Source organism: Amyelois transitella, chromosome 13 (genome assembly GCF_032362555.1).
Source record: "Amyelois transitella isolate CPQ chromosome 13, ilAmyTran1.1, whole genome shotgun sequence".
Lineage (NCBI taxonomy): Eukaryota > Metazoa > Arthropoda > Insecta > Lepidoptera > Pyralidae > Amyelois > Amyelois transitella.
Window position 1 is genome coordinate 3,333,490 of NC_083516.1, and position 17,473 is coordinate 3,350,962.

At 35.4% G+C, this 17,473-nt stretch overlaps 1 protein-coding gene across 4 annotated transcripts in view; it reads right to left on the minus strand.

The window, feature by feature from the left end:
* LOC106138310 (translation initiation factor IF-2) overlaps positions 1-17,473 on the minus strand; it is a 208,956-nt gene that overhangs the window by 174,002 nt on the left and 17,481 nt on the right. For 2 of the 4 annotated variants that reach the window (XM_060947319.1, XM_013339432.2), the window contains exon 3: positions 4,180-4,218. The exons of 1 other annotated variant lie outside the window; for it this stretch is intronic. In XM_060947319.1, coding sequence (XP_060803302.1) covers positions 4,180-4,218 — 39 coding nt within the window. The remainder of the gene's footprint in view (positions 1-4,179; positions 4,219-17,473) is intronic. One more of the 4 variants, XM_060947318.1, reaches the window with a different exon arrangement.

Below are 17,473 nucleotides of genomic sequence, written 5' to 3' on the forward strand. Positions count from 1 at the left end.
TTCTTATTGTCAATTCTCTTCTTTCTCATTGAATTTTAAGAGATAAAGAATTTTGGAGATCGTCTGATGATGTGAAGTCTCCCCCAGAGTTTACTTCTGTCGTGCCCTCCATGTCCTACCACCTGCGCATTGAAGGATCTGTAATGGATATGTGTATGATGCTTCCGCTTATAATGGTTATTAGTTAAGGGTCCACGTAAATATGTAATCTTAGCTACACTGATGATATGGTTACTTATCAAATTGGTTTTTAACAAAACTACGAATCCTGCAATATAACTGGTATTGGCAACCAGATTCATTTTCACTTTTCTAAACTAATGCACTAAACGTGTTTATTAAAGAATAGCCCCGATCCATGTTCTTATTGGTTCATCAATCCACAAAATGCAGTACGCTCGCGTGTATATATTGCGCGCAGTGATAAAATCTCGGCAGTCGGCCGCGAGCTGCGGTCTTATCATGATCAGGAGCCGGCAAACAGCGGCCGCAGGTCGTTTCATACAAATTGTATGGTCTATCTGTCCCTACTTTTGGGCATAGTTACCCTATAGTCTTGTACAATGTCCGAGCTAATGGCGAGCGAAATCAATGGTGCGAACGACTTTCGGTCAGATTTGTATCGCTTTTGGATTGTGGGAAGTCGTTGGGTGAATTCTAATGAGTTCTTGTTTTCCTAGGAATATTTGTAATAGGATGGATTTCACGACAATTTTTAGCAACGCGCTTTACTTTTTAGCAACTGGAGTAGCATCAACCCATTTCTTCATATGGATGGCGACAGAAGACCAAAGAGTAATAAGTTTTAAATTCTAAAATTATATAGTCAGTGCGCTAGCCACCTTGTAACAGCTTTGCCGTCTTTTTCTGTTTTTGCTTAACTAACAAGTAACATCATAAAAGATAATCATACATACATTTAATCACGCCTCTTTCCCGGACGGGTAGGCAGATACTAGATATTTCAACTTGCCACGATCCCTGAATTTATTTCGTTTCATCAATATTATAACTCTATTTAAGTAAGCTTATCGATTTACGGCACTCTTGACCTAACCTTTCGCCTGGTTGTCTTGGATTTGATCAAGGTACGATAGTGTAATAAAAATAGTTTTTATTACCCCTCTTTCTCTTATTATACTCCGCCAGGAACTCGTATTGATGAACAGCCTAATAAATATTTTCATTTGTTAAAATTGAATATTCACTATGAGTAAAATCTTACGCAATAAAAATGATGTTAAAGTAAAAAAAAGGAACGACCAAAAACCGCACGCGATTTGCTACTGGAAAAAATATTAAATTCTGGGTACAGATGTCGTACAGATAACAATATAACAAGCTTCCCAAATATAGCGTTTATTACCGCGACATTCGTTCGAATGAAGTCTCCTCTTATTGAATGTTCAGTAACGTTATTTATAACGGCTTAAGGGCAAAGAAATAGAGTTCATTTTAATGGCTGTACCACTCTTGATGAGCGGCTCAATGTACCGGTGGTTCTGCGAAATTTTCGAACAAAACCCTCTGACCGCTTGTCGTCTTGGATTTGCTCAGTGAAGTGTAATTGACGGTGTAGGGTCACCGATGTTAAAATATTTGAAGTAAAGTTGTATCTTTAAAAATAAATACATAAAAACACAACCTTTCTGAAAGAATAGACAGATACTACTTTCCACTTGCCACAATGCCTGCTGATCAAATTTTCTCAGGTCATGAATTCGATCTTTGCAAAGAATTCTGAAGAGAAAATTAAAAGCATGTTTGATATACCTTGTGCCGTCACAAAATACAACTAATGGAATCAGCGCACTGAAGCTGAAGCTTCCGTACTGGTCAGGTGGCGAAGAAAATCATAGTATATGTAAGTTGCTACTCTTGCTGATTGCTAAAGTCAATCAAGGTAAAAGCTAATAAACATCCTTGATGAGCTAGCAACCTATCGCTATTTGAATCTCAATTCGATTATTAAGCCATACAGCTGAATTTTTGAAATTGTTAGCCTATCCCGTAAGGAAAATAAATGTGTTTATATACCTACATTTATGTATTATTATGACAAGAACGCTCCGCAATGCACTTGGATAGTCACTAATCACTACGCGTGCTCTCCACTTGACCCTCGTGGCCGGCTGTTTACACTAATTTACAGTTCAAGGCGCCGAATAAGGACGCCACAAATAAATATTAGGTACTACAACAGCAGCGGTGGTCGAAGGGTTAAGATATCCGACTAAAAAAGTTGATACACAATTTTAAATCCTTGAGGAGTCATATACTGATGACTATTTTCTAAGTTATGTACCTTAGTTTGATTGATAGTGAGACTAAACATCGCGAGCAATAAATAAATATATACGGGACAAATTACAAAGATTGAATTAGCCTCGAAGTAGGTTCGAGACTTGTGTTACGAGATACCAACCCAACGATACAAATTATAATAAATACTTATTTAGATAAACATCCAAGACACATGCCAATTAGAGGTAGTTAGTTTCTCGTCACGTCCTAGCCGGGATTCGAACCCGGGACCTCCGGTGTCACAGACAAGCGCACCACCGCTGCGCCACAGAATCCTGCACATTCAGGCAATTGGATGTGTATTATGTACCATGGTCCATTATGGGTTAGATAAAAGTTGCTGCAGGCAAACCTTCATGCCAAAACTTTACTTTCACAATCAATGATAATGGCAATAGGTATACAACCGGGTTCTGCTCCGAGACTTGTATTAAAAGCTAGTGAGTTATGAGATATTAACTCTGTATATAAGTGGAAAGATGTAGTCTCTGCCTACTAGCAACCTGTCACTATCAACCCACAATTCAATCTATTTAACATACATACATACATAAAATCACTCCTCTTACCTGGAGGGCTAAGCAGAAAATACATCTTTCCACTTGTCACGATCTCTGCATACTTCCTACGCTTCATCCACATTCATAACTCTCTTCATGTAAGCTCGGCGGTTACATTTATTTCAGCTTAAATAGAGTATATTTAAGCTGAAATAAATGTATGTATAACGACATAGTCTGTACCTAATTAATTTAATAACAGCTCGACTTGGAAATGGTTTTATGGTGGCTTATAAACTGGATTGTTCTTTATTATGGCTTGATTGTGGTCAACTACACTTTGTTATGTAAGGAACAGGTAATGGGTGAAAGGTCCCGCTACAGTTTCGCTCGACCTTATTTCAAGGCTTATAATTAAATCCAATAACCCCTTTTTGCGTGAAACGGGATATCCATATCCACATGTTAGTACATATAAATACATACCTACATATATATCTCACAGCATTTCCAACAACTTTATTCGGATAGCTACATATATGGGTAAATAATGGAATTGAGATTTAATTAAATAGCGACAGGTTGCTAGCCAGTCGCCTAAAAGAAGAATCCAAAGTTTAGTAACCTATCCCTTACCAACACGTGATTATTAAAATAAATGTATTAAAAATAAATTCTTGCAATTAATACTATAAAAGACAGGTTTTTTCATAGGATAACCATATGAACAAATCACACGATTTGAGCTATTTCTAAGATTCTTATTTAAGGCCATACAGCTGAACGTGGTCTTTCAATATTTTCGAGACTGTTAGCTCTGTCTACCCTGCAAGGGATAAAGACGTGATGATATGTATCTATGTATTAGCCTTAACTGATTGTTATTCCGTTTTTTGAGATTATTTCAGTTCAGAGTTCATCAAACTTTAACTGATTCATAATGTTTATGAAAACCTTCTCAAATAACAAGCATCAAATTTTCAACAACACAAAACAAAGGTAATACAATAAACAAGCACTGAACAAACATGAGTCGATAAAGAAGAAAACTCGAATTAATATTAATAACAATACATAGATAGATCTTGGCACATAAAACTCAAAAAATGTTCACATCTTTTTCGTTAAATACTTATGTCAGTGATATTTTTAAAAAAATGGTGACCTATCGTTAATATCCTCTGCGGCTTGCGAGGTAGACAGAGCCAACAGTCTGTAAATTAATTAATCATTAACCGTTATGTTATAATAATATTTTATTCCATACTTTCAGAGTTTTCGAGACTATTGGCTCTGTTTTACCCGCAAGGTATAAAGATTAAGTTAGATAAGATATTTAGTAATTACAGGTATATATATGTATATGTACTCTTACCGTTATTGATAAGATGGTGGTTGTCCTGCTGAGAACTTCCTGAAACAATTAAGTGGGTTAGTTTGTAGAGGAAGCTGACTTAAATAATCTTGTATGTTATCTGTGGGTCTACTTTAGTGACTAGTTTGTTAGGAAGCAAGACCGATTTAGTACAACTAGTGTTTAATTTAACTGTTAAGTAGGTATAAGGTCAGTTTGACTGTTTTACAGTGCCGGCCGTGCCGTGTGGTTCCCGGCACTAAAAGAAAAAAGAACAAGACCACTCCATCTCTTTCCCATAGATATCGTACAAGGCGACTAAAGGATAGGCTTATAAACTTGGGATTCTTCTTTTAGGCGATGGGCTTGCAACCTGTCCCTTTTTGAATCACAATTCTATCATTAAGCCAAACAACGGCTTATTAATTCGTCCAAGACTTTGGTTCTGTCTACTCCGCAAGGTATATAGACGTGATTATATATCCATACTAGCTGTGCCCGCGACTTCGTCCGCGTGGAATAGTTATTTTGGGCATCATATTTATTTTTGCAAACATCCTCCTCGGCTTTATCAATTATAGCTGCTAATTGCTATGCGACTTGGCGACGACTTGGCCCACATCATTACCCGCGACGGAACGCAGACCGTTTAGTGAGATGAGAGGCCTTTGCCCAGTAGTGGGATCTTACAGGCTGATACTTTACTTTAAAATAGTAATAAGGGCAATCGAAAGATGCGGGGTGAGGGGGCGGGGGGCGGGGGCGGGGCGGTCAGGCGGTCACGCGTATTAGAAAGAACGCTGGTTCGCCGTATTAAATGTTTCGCTGCAAATTGCTTATAACGACTATATCTCAAAACCTATTCGTCTGATTTATATACTGTAAATGGCAATTTTAGTCTACATGAAAAGCCGAAAGTAATAAACATATTTATTTGGATAAGGATTAATACTGAATTAAAGAAAATTGGTTTCAAAATAACTTATGTTTATAATGAAAAAATAATCTTAAAAAATGAACATAAAAGTGGTTATTGTAAGTAAACCTTAAGAGATAGATATATGCTCTCGCGGACTTTTTTGTGGCAAAAAATGAGTACTTCACATCTTTAGTACATTGTTTTACTATATCTTTGTTGGTTTGCGCAGCGTTCGCGTGGAAAGCTCGCAGATGGCCGACTCATTCAACTTTCTTAACTCATTAACTCATTAAACTTCATTATTGATGTTTCCCGTAGGAAATCCGGGATAAAATGTAGCCTATAGCCTTCCTCGATAAATAGACTATCTAACAGTGAAAGAATTATTTAAATCGGTTCAGTAGTTTCTGAGATTAGCGCGTTTAAACAAACAAACAAACAAACAAACAAACAAAACAAACTCTTCAGCTTTATAATATTAGTATAGATGTACATGTAGACTATTTTATTTTAATTTCATACCACTGAAAAATTTATGTGGGATATTGTGATTATGGTAAGTGTAGTAAATCTATCATTTAGTAGGAAGTATATTCGCCTTCAGTCATAGTGTAACTATGACTTAAAATTCTTCCTACAATTATTTCATGATTATGATCAGTAAGACAGTAGTCTTGTGCTGAGTGGAAGAACAATTTATCTCTCTAATCACGCTGTAAATAAAAGCCTTAAAAAAATAAAAAAAATATATCACCTCTGGTCAACAGATCGAGTAATTTGCTTGAAAAATGAAACTCCGGTCTAAACATTTCACGACACATAAACACTTATTAATTTGGCAAGAGTTACAAATAAAATTTGATTTCCGATTATGTAACGAAAATCACTTTAACTGGCCAGCACGAGCGGACACTTATTAAAAAAAACTAATTTCGAACTATTATTTAATTATGCCTTTAAATAAATACACTTTGAGTAGTGCACTCCCGAATTGCTGAAATTCTAATAAAATTAAATTCGGAATGCGTAACGGAATTGTGTCCCGAAATATTGGTTTCTGAAGTATCGTTCTGGACTGATTGTGGCCAACTGTTTAATTATGCCGCCTGTCCCGATTCATTAGTGCACTGGGATCAGGGACGGCTCAGTTCAGTATTTTATTCGATATGAAAAAAATCAAGGTCAATTAAATGTATTTATTCAAAAGTGTACATATAAGATTGTATTGATATTTATCATTTAGGTGGTATTTTATCTGCGAATGACGTTTTTTTTCTTGCACCACTTCTTTTCTATCTGCGCCTTTTTATATCGTATTTAGATTTCAAAATACGAAATAGCTCTCTGCTTTTAAGTATTTCATCGTTTTCCAACTTAATTGTCTTACTTGTATTCCAATGTAATAAAATGAACCTAGACCTCAGTAAAGTACCACGAAACGTTCTAAGCCTGATAATATACTAGTGCAATACAAAACATTCCTAGGCCAGGGGTTCAAGCCTAAGGCATTCACTATAACAGCGTCCATAAACAAGAGAAACAATACAACACCAACACGTATTTTAACGACCCTAAAAGACGGCATTCAAACAAGAGTCCTATTGAAAACAGTTGTGTTGCGAACATTTTATTTACATTAGAGGCCTGAGTACGGCCCACAGATTGTCTGGAGAGGTCAGGGCTGACGCCGCGTCGTCTTTTGACCCCTACGCAACTGGCCTGCTCTAACTCCCAATATACATAATTAGCTATCCTATTCACACAGGCCGCGACACATTGCTTGACATTTAACCCTTCACGTCATTGTCAACGCGTTCCTTTTCTGTCCTAAAGCGAGCTTCATATGCCCGTTTCACTCAAACGGGTTATGACATATCGGGCGGCATATGACCCGAACATCGAATAGTATTCTATCCTCTTTTATCGTTAGTTTTTAATAATATCCCGTCCTTGTTCCACATGTCGCGACCCTTACGACTAGCCACTTGAATAGATTAGGTGTTTTCGTATGTGGTTTGGGTTCAATAGTCAACGATAGGCGGCTATTCATTGGCATTTGAAATGAAAGACATGAAATTATTATTTCCTTTTACTATACATATTTATTAGTATTTTTTTTGCATTCACATATTTATTCTAATAAAATCAATTTAATGCAATTTTTTACAAGAATACATAACATTATATGTCATATGTTGCCAAACTTGTAGCAAACTATTTTACGGACAAAAATCCCATTCAGAAATTAACTTGTTGCTTAATTTAAGCACCATAAATTAAGCAACAAGCAAGTATATACTTACACATTTTTATAAGTAGGTATAATAGTTCTTAATTATTTAAAGCGTAGCTAGTAATTTCCTAAATACTAGTTTTTTTATCAAAATTAGTTAATAAATACATCTGAATTCAACTAACGAAATTTTGCTAAAATAACGTCAACAAAATCATTTAATTATTTTTTTTGTGGCTGCAGATCGCTATTCTTTATTCAAATAACAGCAGTTTTCTCTCGTCGATCGTAACTACATAACTAGCACATATTTATGTAGATATTTACGACTACCGTAAAGTGCGCGGTTCTCTTGGACTTGGAGCGTATCACGCCAGTTTTTGCAGCGACTGACCTGCGGGGATCGAGAGCATCTGAGAGCCGAAGCACTAGGAGCTACGAATACAAGATAAGTTTTTCGCGTGATTAAATGAATTGACCAGTTACTTAGCAAACTTAATAAAAATACAAAAAAATTAATAAAAATGCCTTTGATTGCACACTAGAGGACGCCTGCAGCTCCGCATGTATTTATCGAATAATCTCGTAATTCCGGTTCCCGCAGGAATATTTTAAAATTCTCACTTGGTGTAGACCAAACAAGAAACCTACATAACAAATATCAAATCTCTAGACCCAGCTTGGGCTGTGGATTGTCTATCAGTCCCTCAGTAACGGAAGAGTTATATATATAAGTATAAAGATAAATAGATAAAAAGTGCCTCCTCCGACTGATAATAGATGCTAGATAAGAAAGCGCGGTGGACGGCGCGTGCTCGGGCCGTGTTTTTGCTGCGATGAATATTTATCGTCGGCCGCGACCATTAGCGTTGCATAGTGCTTCCAGCTGAACACATTTTTATGGGATATCTAAACAAAAATATCTAACCTGACTCGAAAAAGATGATCTTCTTCTTCCTCCTGGCGTAAGTACCTGTTACATTCTCAGTCTCATACAGTCTGCCTTTAATCATGACTCTGCCACCCCCATTTGACCTGCGCAACCTTTTCAGGGGAACCTTAAACTCGTATTGCATCATGGTTACATTTTCAGGCGCCTGAATGTGCAGGTTTCCTCACGCTATTTTTCCTCACCGTTAAAGCATCGGTTAACACTTAAACTAATGAATATAACTCAGAAAGGAAGTCATTGCTACGTGGCCGAGGTGGGATCTGAACCTGCGCCTCCATATGAATAAATTCAAACCGGCATCTTATCAATTCGACCAGCGACGCTCTCTAAAAGAAGTTGCGAAAGATGATATGCATGTCGATAGTCTTAAAACTAAAGAATATCGATTGGACAAAGTGGAAAGAGAAAAGTAATAAAGGTGTGGAGTATGCAACTGGGAACACGCAAAAATGAGAGACATCAAAACAGGAATAAATACCCTTTAAATCTTCTGATTCAAGCCGTATTTCAACAGCAGACAGGAGTAGACCAGATACCCATAAAACGCAGTTATATGTGAACCTTTGGCTGCTCCCCAAGGGTGTATCCGGCCAAAAGATGATAGTTATCACATTGTGAAATGCTTTGGGAAATAGAAAAACTTGGCAATCAATAGTGTGATTTAAAACTTTTAAAAACAAATACCTACATTAACAGTCAGCACTTACTTAATACCTATGAAATGATCTAAAACTTGCGCAGGAATATACCTGCTACAAATTACTTTTTGCCATTGTAGAGCTATTAATACCAGTAATGAAAGTAACCATTATTTTAATTTCTTAGCCTGCCCATATATACGTATACAAGTTTTCTTTGTTTATTTTTAACTATGAAATACTGATATTCAATTAAATACAGCAATCATGGTAACACGAACCGCTAGCGGTAACCCGTCGATACACTTTCAGTGATAGATGTTGCAGCCTTGAATCAATTATACGGAAAATCTATAGAAAATCATGTCAATGATGTTAGGTTTCTAATGGACTCGAAGATTGAGCAGTCATCGGGCAGAACTAAGGAGAAAGTCTAAGTAAAGATTTAAGGAAATGTGAATACGAATCCAGTGTAAAAGTTACTTTATTTAGTTTTTCGATGGCAACGTCTACCCTGCAAGTGTAGATTTATAACGGCAAGAAGCGATTATATGAATGTATTCTATTATCGTAAATAACTGAACGTAGGTACGAGATGACTAAACAATATACGCCCATTAATGGTTGTAAATATTTCTATCACAGACCGTGTTACAAAACGAATTCTAGACTAACAAACTCCATTTTAGATTGAGACTAGCTTTCTGAGACAGGTGTAGGAATCTAGTTCAAATAATTCCCATTCTAAACAAATTGGATGTGAAGCATATTCACGCGATCCATGCAAATTGGCTAGGTTGAACTTTCTTTAAAACGTTTAATCTCAAACGATAGTTAGGTTTTTATTTATTAAGATTTTCATTCCTCATTTGTTATAACTGACTTATGGATTAACATGTACCATGTGATACAAAAAGAAAAAGTATAGTTTAATGAATGGAATTGAGATTCAAATAATGACAGGTAGACACCCTCAAAAAGAATCCCAAGTTTAAAAGATTGACTTTTACAATTTAGTTAACAATGTTGTTTTGTCGCGACCATACCAATGGAAGCTATGTGATTATAGCACATAAAAGCTAACATTTATTTTTCTACCATTCATTCATTTCTATAATCACGTCTATATTACTTGCGGGGTAGACAGTATATACTATAGTAAATGGTTCTTCATAATTAAATTATTTGGAACAATTCGAACTTCACCAACTTTGAATAACTTGTCACAAATATCGAATGATTTATTACGATCAATATTCTAATTGAAGTCATTAGAATTCAAAATCACTCTGATTAATATATCTTTGGTGCAATTTACGAATGACAGATATCCGTTGACAATAGTGTTGTACAAATTATACTGTACAGAACATTTGTATAATCGATTGTTATTTGAGCATGATAAACACTGTTCCGAACCTTATAGGGAGGTAGAACATTTTATGAACAAGACAACTATCAATGACTTTTCAATTACATAAAAGACTACTCAAAGAATAAAAGATTTATCTGACTACACTATTGTGTACATACATACATATAATCACGTCTTTTTCTTTTTTAATTGAGCCAACAGTATTTTTAAAAGGCTATGTATGGCTTGATTATGGAATTGACATTCAAATACAGGATAACATTTGTCTAAGTCATATGAAACAAACCTGTTTTAATAATAATCGAATATGATTATAAATGGAAATATTTTATATTTAAGTCATACATATTATGTTTTGATAATTAAATGTAAGTCCAATTAATCAAATAAGAAAAACCTGTGATGTGCTGATAGAGGCTACCTTAAGCAAAGATGCCGAAAGTTTTAGTGAAAATTACATCGCTCTTGCTTACTCATTACAAATTCAAATTATAATCACTTCTGTAATAACTAAAGTGACCATACGTCCCGCTTTCGGCGGGATTGTCCCGCTTTCAGGCTGCCTGTCCCGCTGTCCCCAGCGAGAGCAAAAATGTCCCGCTTTTGCAAACAAACTAAATTTTTATACTTATTTTATATCAACATTGCACTCAAATCTCGCTGACGAGAACAGTCAGTCAAAATACTAAATGTACAGACAAAATAATTTTACTGTTTTTTATTTAATTATGTACAAAATTCTGAAAGCGTCCCGCTCTGACGCAAAAAAAAATGGTCACTTTAGTAATAACTGATTGATTTTGAGATTTTAAAGTGGCATTTTAAAATTGTCTTGATAGATGTGGTTATTTATATTATTTAGACAGTTAAATATTATCATTAATATTTAAAGGAAAAAAAAACCCAAAATGATTGATGCAATTTCAAGAGTTCATGTTTTTTCCAATAAAAAGTGTTTTTGTTTTCCACAATTTTATAGAAAATCGATTCAGTGGCTTTAACGTGAAAGAGGGACAAACAAACCTAGAATGTTATGAGCTAAAAAGTCAGTTTAATTTTATCTACACAAAAAGTTTATATAAACAAGATTCCCCTTTTACCGCCTCTTCCCTGACATGTCAAGGTGTATTGACACGGAATGGGTCGGGTCGCGTGCGCAGGCCGTGTCATGCGCGTGTCACGCTGCCGGCTCCAAGCATTCTATAACTACCAGCCTACTGATTTCCCTTACATCAATGAACTTTGTTCCATTATCTCACGTTTTTTTAAAGGAGTCTTGGGTACGCACATGAACGCGATATTAGATTGGGTAAGTCAAGTACAATATGCTACCGAGTAACTTTCGCTACCTTTAGAAGAGTTGGCTCATGATTAAATCGATCATGATTCAAAACGTTCATTTAAACATCAAAATGTGGATGTTGATGTTAAAAAAAATAGTCCTAAAAGCATTGATTTCGCAGAAGTATCCGATACAACAGTAGTGCAGTCTTAACTATCCTTAACCTTTCATCGCCTCCATTTATTTATTGTTCAACATTTTGCTCGCAATTAAGCAAGCATACTATCGTGCAATAGCCACAGGAAATCTATGTATTATTGTCATCTTAAATGACACCGTATTTTTATGAAATAAGAAATGGAGTCTAATATTCGCTACATTTTTAACGAGCTTATTTACGGGCAAATAGCTTTTGTTGTGAATTTATAATCACTTGTTGTTGCCCGCGACTATGAATTGTATACACATTGGTAAGCATTAGATCAGGTCTAAGCTAAGATTTTTTTTTACCCTTCCATACATCCTTAAAAACTTTCACATTTATAATATTAGTAGGAATTTTGATGTTATCAATCAGCCATTTACGACTCCAATTACCAGGAGATATATAGTAGGAGTGCCTAAAATACTTGTAAGAAAACATGACAATCAGACAAAATCTCGTGGTATCGTGGAAACAGTTGAGTGGCAGTTAAGTAAGCCAGTCGGCGTAAACGACGGAAGTACCCGCGTGAGATATGGCGGGCGTCCTACGGCTATGGTCATAGACATGCTTTGATATAGACAAACTGATCTAAGCATACTCGTACATATTAATAAATCTGTAGAATTGCAAATTGTAGACGTCGTAGAAATGAAAAACACATTAGTGGATGAACTGTTCCGTATACTCGTACAAATACATATCACATATCTAATATTGAAAATTCCGTATTGCATATGTGTATTCAAAAAATATGAATGAAAATTACTTGATCAATACTGAAGTTATACCAAAACCAACAATTTGATTGAAAATATTTTTGTCTGTCAGTATGTTCAAGCATCATGCAGGTATAGGCTGAAATTCACTCTCGAAGTTTACATATATATAATCACGTCTATATCTCCTGTGGGGTAGTCAGAGCCCACGAAAAAACTGATAGGCCACGTTCAGCAGTTTGTTTAAATGAAAGAATTGAGAGTCAGGTTGCTAGCCCATCGCATGGGAACAAGATGGAGTGGTCCTATTCTTTATTTATTGGTGCCGAGAATCAAACGGCTCGAAGTTTACATTCATACTTATTATACTATATAAAGTTTATGTGTTTGTTAGTCCGTCTTTCAACTTAAAACCACTGAATTCGTATACATAAAATTTTGCATACCTACATACATCGTGAAGTACGAGAAGAATATATAGCGTAGGTGGAGCCGCGGGCGACATCTAGTTTTTTAATGTTGTTCATGTATATTCCCTCTATTACTCCTTAGTTGTCTATGGTCCCAATAGAGTACGCGAACTATCATTTGGCCAGTACGGTCGCTGACTAAGAAAATTTATTGGTACTCTGTGACACGAGTAAATGTACAGGGATATGCTTGGCTGTGTTTCATACGAATTATAGTTCAGGTTGTCGTTGACTTAGGGTTCTTAAACTAGTAAGTACGGTTCAAAAGTTTCTAAACAGAGTCACTTTATTTAAAAAAAAAAACATAAAAAAACAAATACACGTTCATATTTATAACATTACTGAGATCAGTACAGTAGTGAAGAAAAAAACTTTGCTGTTTCTGTCCCCACGCAGATTGGAAATATCAATCCAGATATCTTTAGTATCCTTTTATTAACCGATCTTTCTAAAAGATACCTGGAATTATTCTCAAATCTTATTTAATTTCTTCAGTTTTATGGATTCTGAAATACTTGGATAAATGCTTACCATCTATAATAATAACGTTTTAAATGCGAAAGTGTGTGGATCGTAGCAAGTGGAAATTCATAGTCCCTGCCGACCCCAGTGGGTAACAGGCATGATGGTATGTATGTATGTAAGTCTGTTTGTTTGTCGTTCTTTCACTTCAAAACTACTGAACCGATTTTAATGAATTTTTGCGTACATATAGTGTTAATTACGAATAAGACAAAGGGCGAAGCCGCGGAAAAAAGCTAATTCTGTATCATTTTAAAACTTCTCTATTATGTTTTCCAAGCTGAAGACTATTTCAAGCGGTACATGGTACAGGGGCTCAGGGGATTGATTTTGTATGGAAAGTGGCGTAGGTACCTCCTTTGCCGTGTGCACAAGCACTTTTTTATGTCACTGCCCTTTGGTTCAGCTTACCCTACAATCACACAGCACATCTAAAACAATTTGACCGTTGTGTCGTCATAACCAACAATATATTTTCCCGCCGTACCTACGTCATGGGAGACTGCACAACGAGGGACATAAACCACAGGCTAAGTTAGAAGGTATATTACGACTTGAGTGGACGCATAGCTTCCATACATATTTATTTATAACTGCATTTAGGCCTTAAATGTACAATAGGTGAACTTGATGCTTAAAGCATTCTCAATTAGTAATTTGGAAAATAGTAAACAGATTATATAATCAGGTGTCAATTTAAGATCCAGATAAATAAGATTAGTCACGTCTTAATCCCTTACATGGAAAGGCCATGTTTAACCGTATGACTTAATGAAGGAATTGAGATTAAAATAGTGACACATAGCTTTCTTAGGAAAAGTTTACAACACAAATAAATAATATGAAACTAATTACACAAATAAAGGTAGCTCACCCTCAAAGTAAGTTCGAAACTTTTTATGGGACTAACTCAACCATATGATACAGTTATATTAAGTTAGCTTTTATTTTTAATACGCTAATTTTATTTTGGCTTCAAACTACAAAAGGTGACCAATAAAATAAAAGCATTCTCTACCTTTAGTAAATATACGTGAGCACTCTATTTTTGAGGTAAAAAGAGAGATTTTTCTGAAATCTGAGTGTTACGAGTATCATTTACAAGATGTCTATCCACAAACACAACCGGCAATTTGCATAGTGAATGCGACATATTTGCAAACAAGGCGTAATCAAGAAGATGCACTTATTGTGTTCAGTGGAAACCGGACAGACGGGTATTCTCACGCGGCCTGCTGTTGTCCAATGGTCGCTTAACCCCTGACTTGAAAAAGGAGGGCTGTTGTAAGTTTAGCTGATGATATGTGTAGGCAACCTTCTTGGTATACGCCATAGCAACGGTTGCCATGATGTTGTTTGTTAGAGTAATGTAAAAATAAAAATAATTTTTATAGTCAAAGATTCTTAATTTTATGTTGAATAACATAGTGATTTTTAACTGATTATTTTCTCCTCTTTTCTCCTTCTATCTTATGTAGGAATAACTAACTTTATAACTATACTTCCTACAATATGTGTCTTGACATATGGTCAAGTTGAACATATTAGGCGTATTTTGTTTTAGAGTATTTTCAGTTTCATTTTTCATGTCATGTCATGAAACCATTAAAATGCTCGGAAAATCCACGTCTTAAGTTGGGAACATTGTGAAAAACTTTCACTTATAACCCAAGTTCAGGCTAGTTTTGAACTTTTAACTTTACTATTAATTGCGAGGGTATTTTTTATAAAACTTATTAAATATAAACGAAACGTAGACGGAGCCAGCAGTCATGAAATACTGATAGGCTACGGCTATCATCTGTTAGCTGTTACAAATCTTTCTAAAAAAACATTAAGCTTTCTTGTTATTACAAATTCTAATTAAATCGATAAAAACTAATAAATTTTACATCGTGTCCATCTTATCACTCGATAATGTATGGCGTTTCCACATTACGATCCAAAGGTTACTGGATTTTATGTAAAATCAAAATTTACGAGTTTACACTACAAACATGTTATCGATATTTTAATCATTTGTATGGTTAAGTAGAGCAATAAATCTTCGTAAGTCATTGGTCTTAACTAAGTTTACATTTATAATAGAATATCCCAAGATAGTTTATCTATTGTATAATTCTGATCTTCAGAGAATGAAGAACGTTCTATCTAGACACACATAATTTCACAAACAATTCAGGAAAGGGGGGTGATTATATGCTGTTAAGCATATAATCACCCCCCTTTCCCGAAGGGTTAAATCTGATTTCATATTCTCACCGTTAGGATCCCTGAATACTTTTTTCGCTTCATCTTTTTTCATTCTTCTTGTAGACAGTGGACCAGCAACCTGTCACTATTTAAATCTCAATTCCATTGCAAGTCCAACCGCTGAACGTGGCCCTAAGTCTTTTCAAGACTGTTGGCATGTCTACCCCATAAGGGATTTAAATTTTAGTTTATTTGGATTTTAATGATTGTATGTATGTTTGTGATTATGGCTTTATTATTTTTACGTTCTTAACATAAAAATAAAATGATACAATGGAACACGCATCGCCTGTGTTCGCGGTGATATATGCATTTATGTAAAATTACAGGCGTAATTGCACAAGACTACTGTGTTTAGCAAACCATGGGCTCATTGGGGAGACGACAGGATACGAATCCTAAGGATAGTGTGGAAATGTATCATTCATTTCATACATATAATCACATATTTATCCCTTAGACTAAACGGTTTAATGATGGAATTGAGATTAATTTAGTTACAAGTTGCTAGCTCAGTATCTAACCGCTAGTCTAAAAGAATTACTTATTTATTTCGATGATAGACATCAACCTTTCAACTAAATACCCAGTAATGGACCTGAATTTTGTTCCATTTTAAGAATTCCTTAGCCAAATGTCATGTTCGTCTGCAACTGTATTAGTACTTTATGGTTGAAATGCTCTTAGTACTTTATGGTTGAAATTTGGAAGATTGATGAGAGTAAATTAAGAAAATTAAAATTACCTACTAATGGTAACGCAACAAAGGGATGTTTTATTTTTGTTTTTTTAGTATCGCTGCACATACGAGTATAAGTATAAGTTGGAATAAATATTTGTAAATGATTTGAAAATGGCAATTTGATAAAATTTTGTTTTTCTTGCTGACATTTAAATAAAAAAAAATTGAACTTGCTAGTTTGTATTATTTCTTTTGAGCTATGTCCTTTAAAGAGCTCTTAAACAGTTTCTTTAAAAACGCTGTCTCAGACCATACTGCTTTGTTCTTTAGTATTATGTGGCCCACTAACTGCTCATGACGCGAAGATTGTTAGGCCGAATTCCCCTACGTTCATCACAGCATCTTTATTGCATAACTGTGACAAAATATACGCAATTTATTTGACGCGAGCCACGGACATAGAATATGGAGTGTACAAAGATAACGCTTTATTTATTTATTTCTCTTACGCTTCCGTCCTCCTGGAGTTAAGGCATCGGTTATAATTCACTACTAATGTGCATTACTTCGAAAACAGTCATAAGTACATTACCGGGATAGTATTGAATGCTGAGTCTATTTGCGCATCACGCATTTTAACCTTTCCGATTCGACCACCAAAGCTTCATATGATATTTTCCTGTAACCTGCTTATTTTGCGGCATGTGTCAGGCAGGCAATCTATGTACCGTTGATACAGTATCGTTAGTGGTATAATAGAGTCATAACAGTTACAGGCTGGTGGCTGGTGGCCACAGCTCGATGGATTTTAGACAATTTGGTGGCTAGCCGAGCGAGGCACACGGAGCTATGAAAAATGTACTGTAATTTGTTTGGGAACTTGAAAAATGTAAAATGTTGTCAATTCAATCCATTTAGCCATAGAGCTGAAAGTGACCTTTAAGACTTTCAAAACGGTTGGCTCTATCTACCCCGCAAAGGATAAAATCGTGACAATATGTACGTAAATGTTTGTTTTTTTCAAAGTACAAAAATAAAAATATTGTCATACCTAATTCCTAGTGAAGT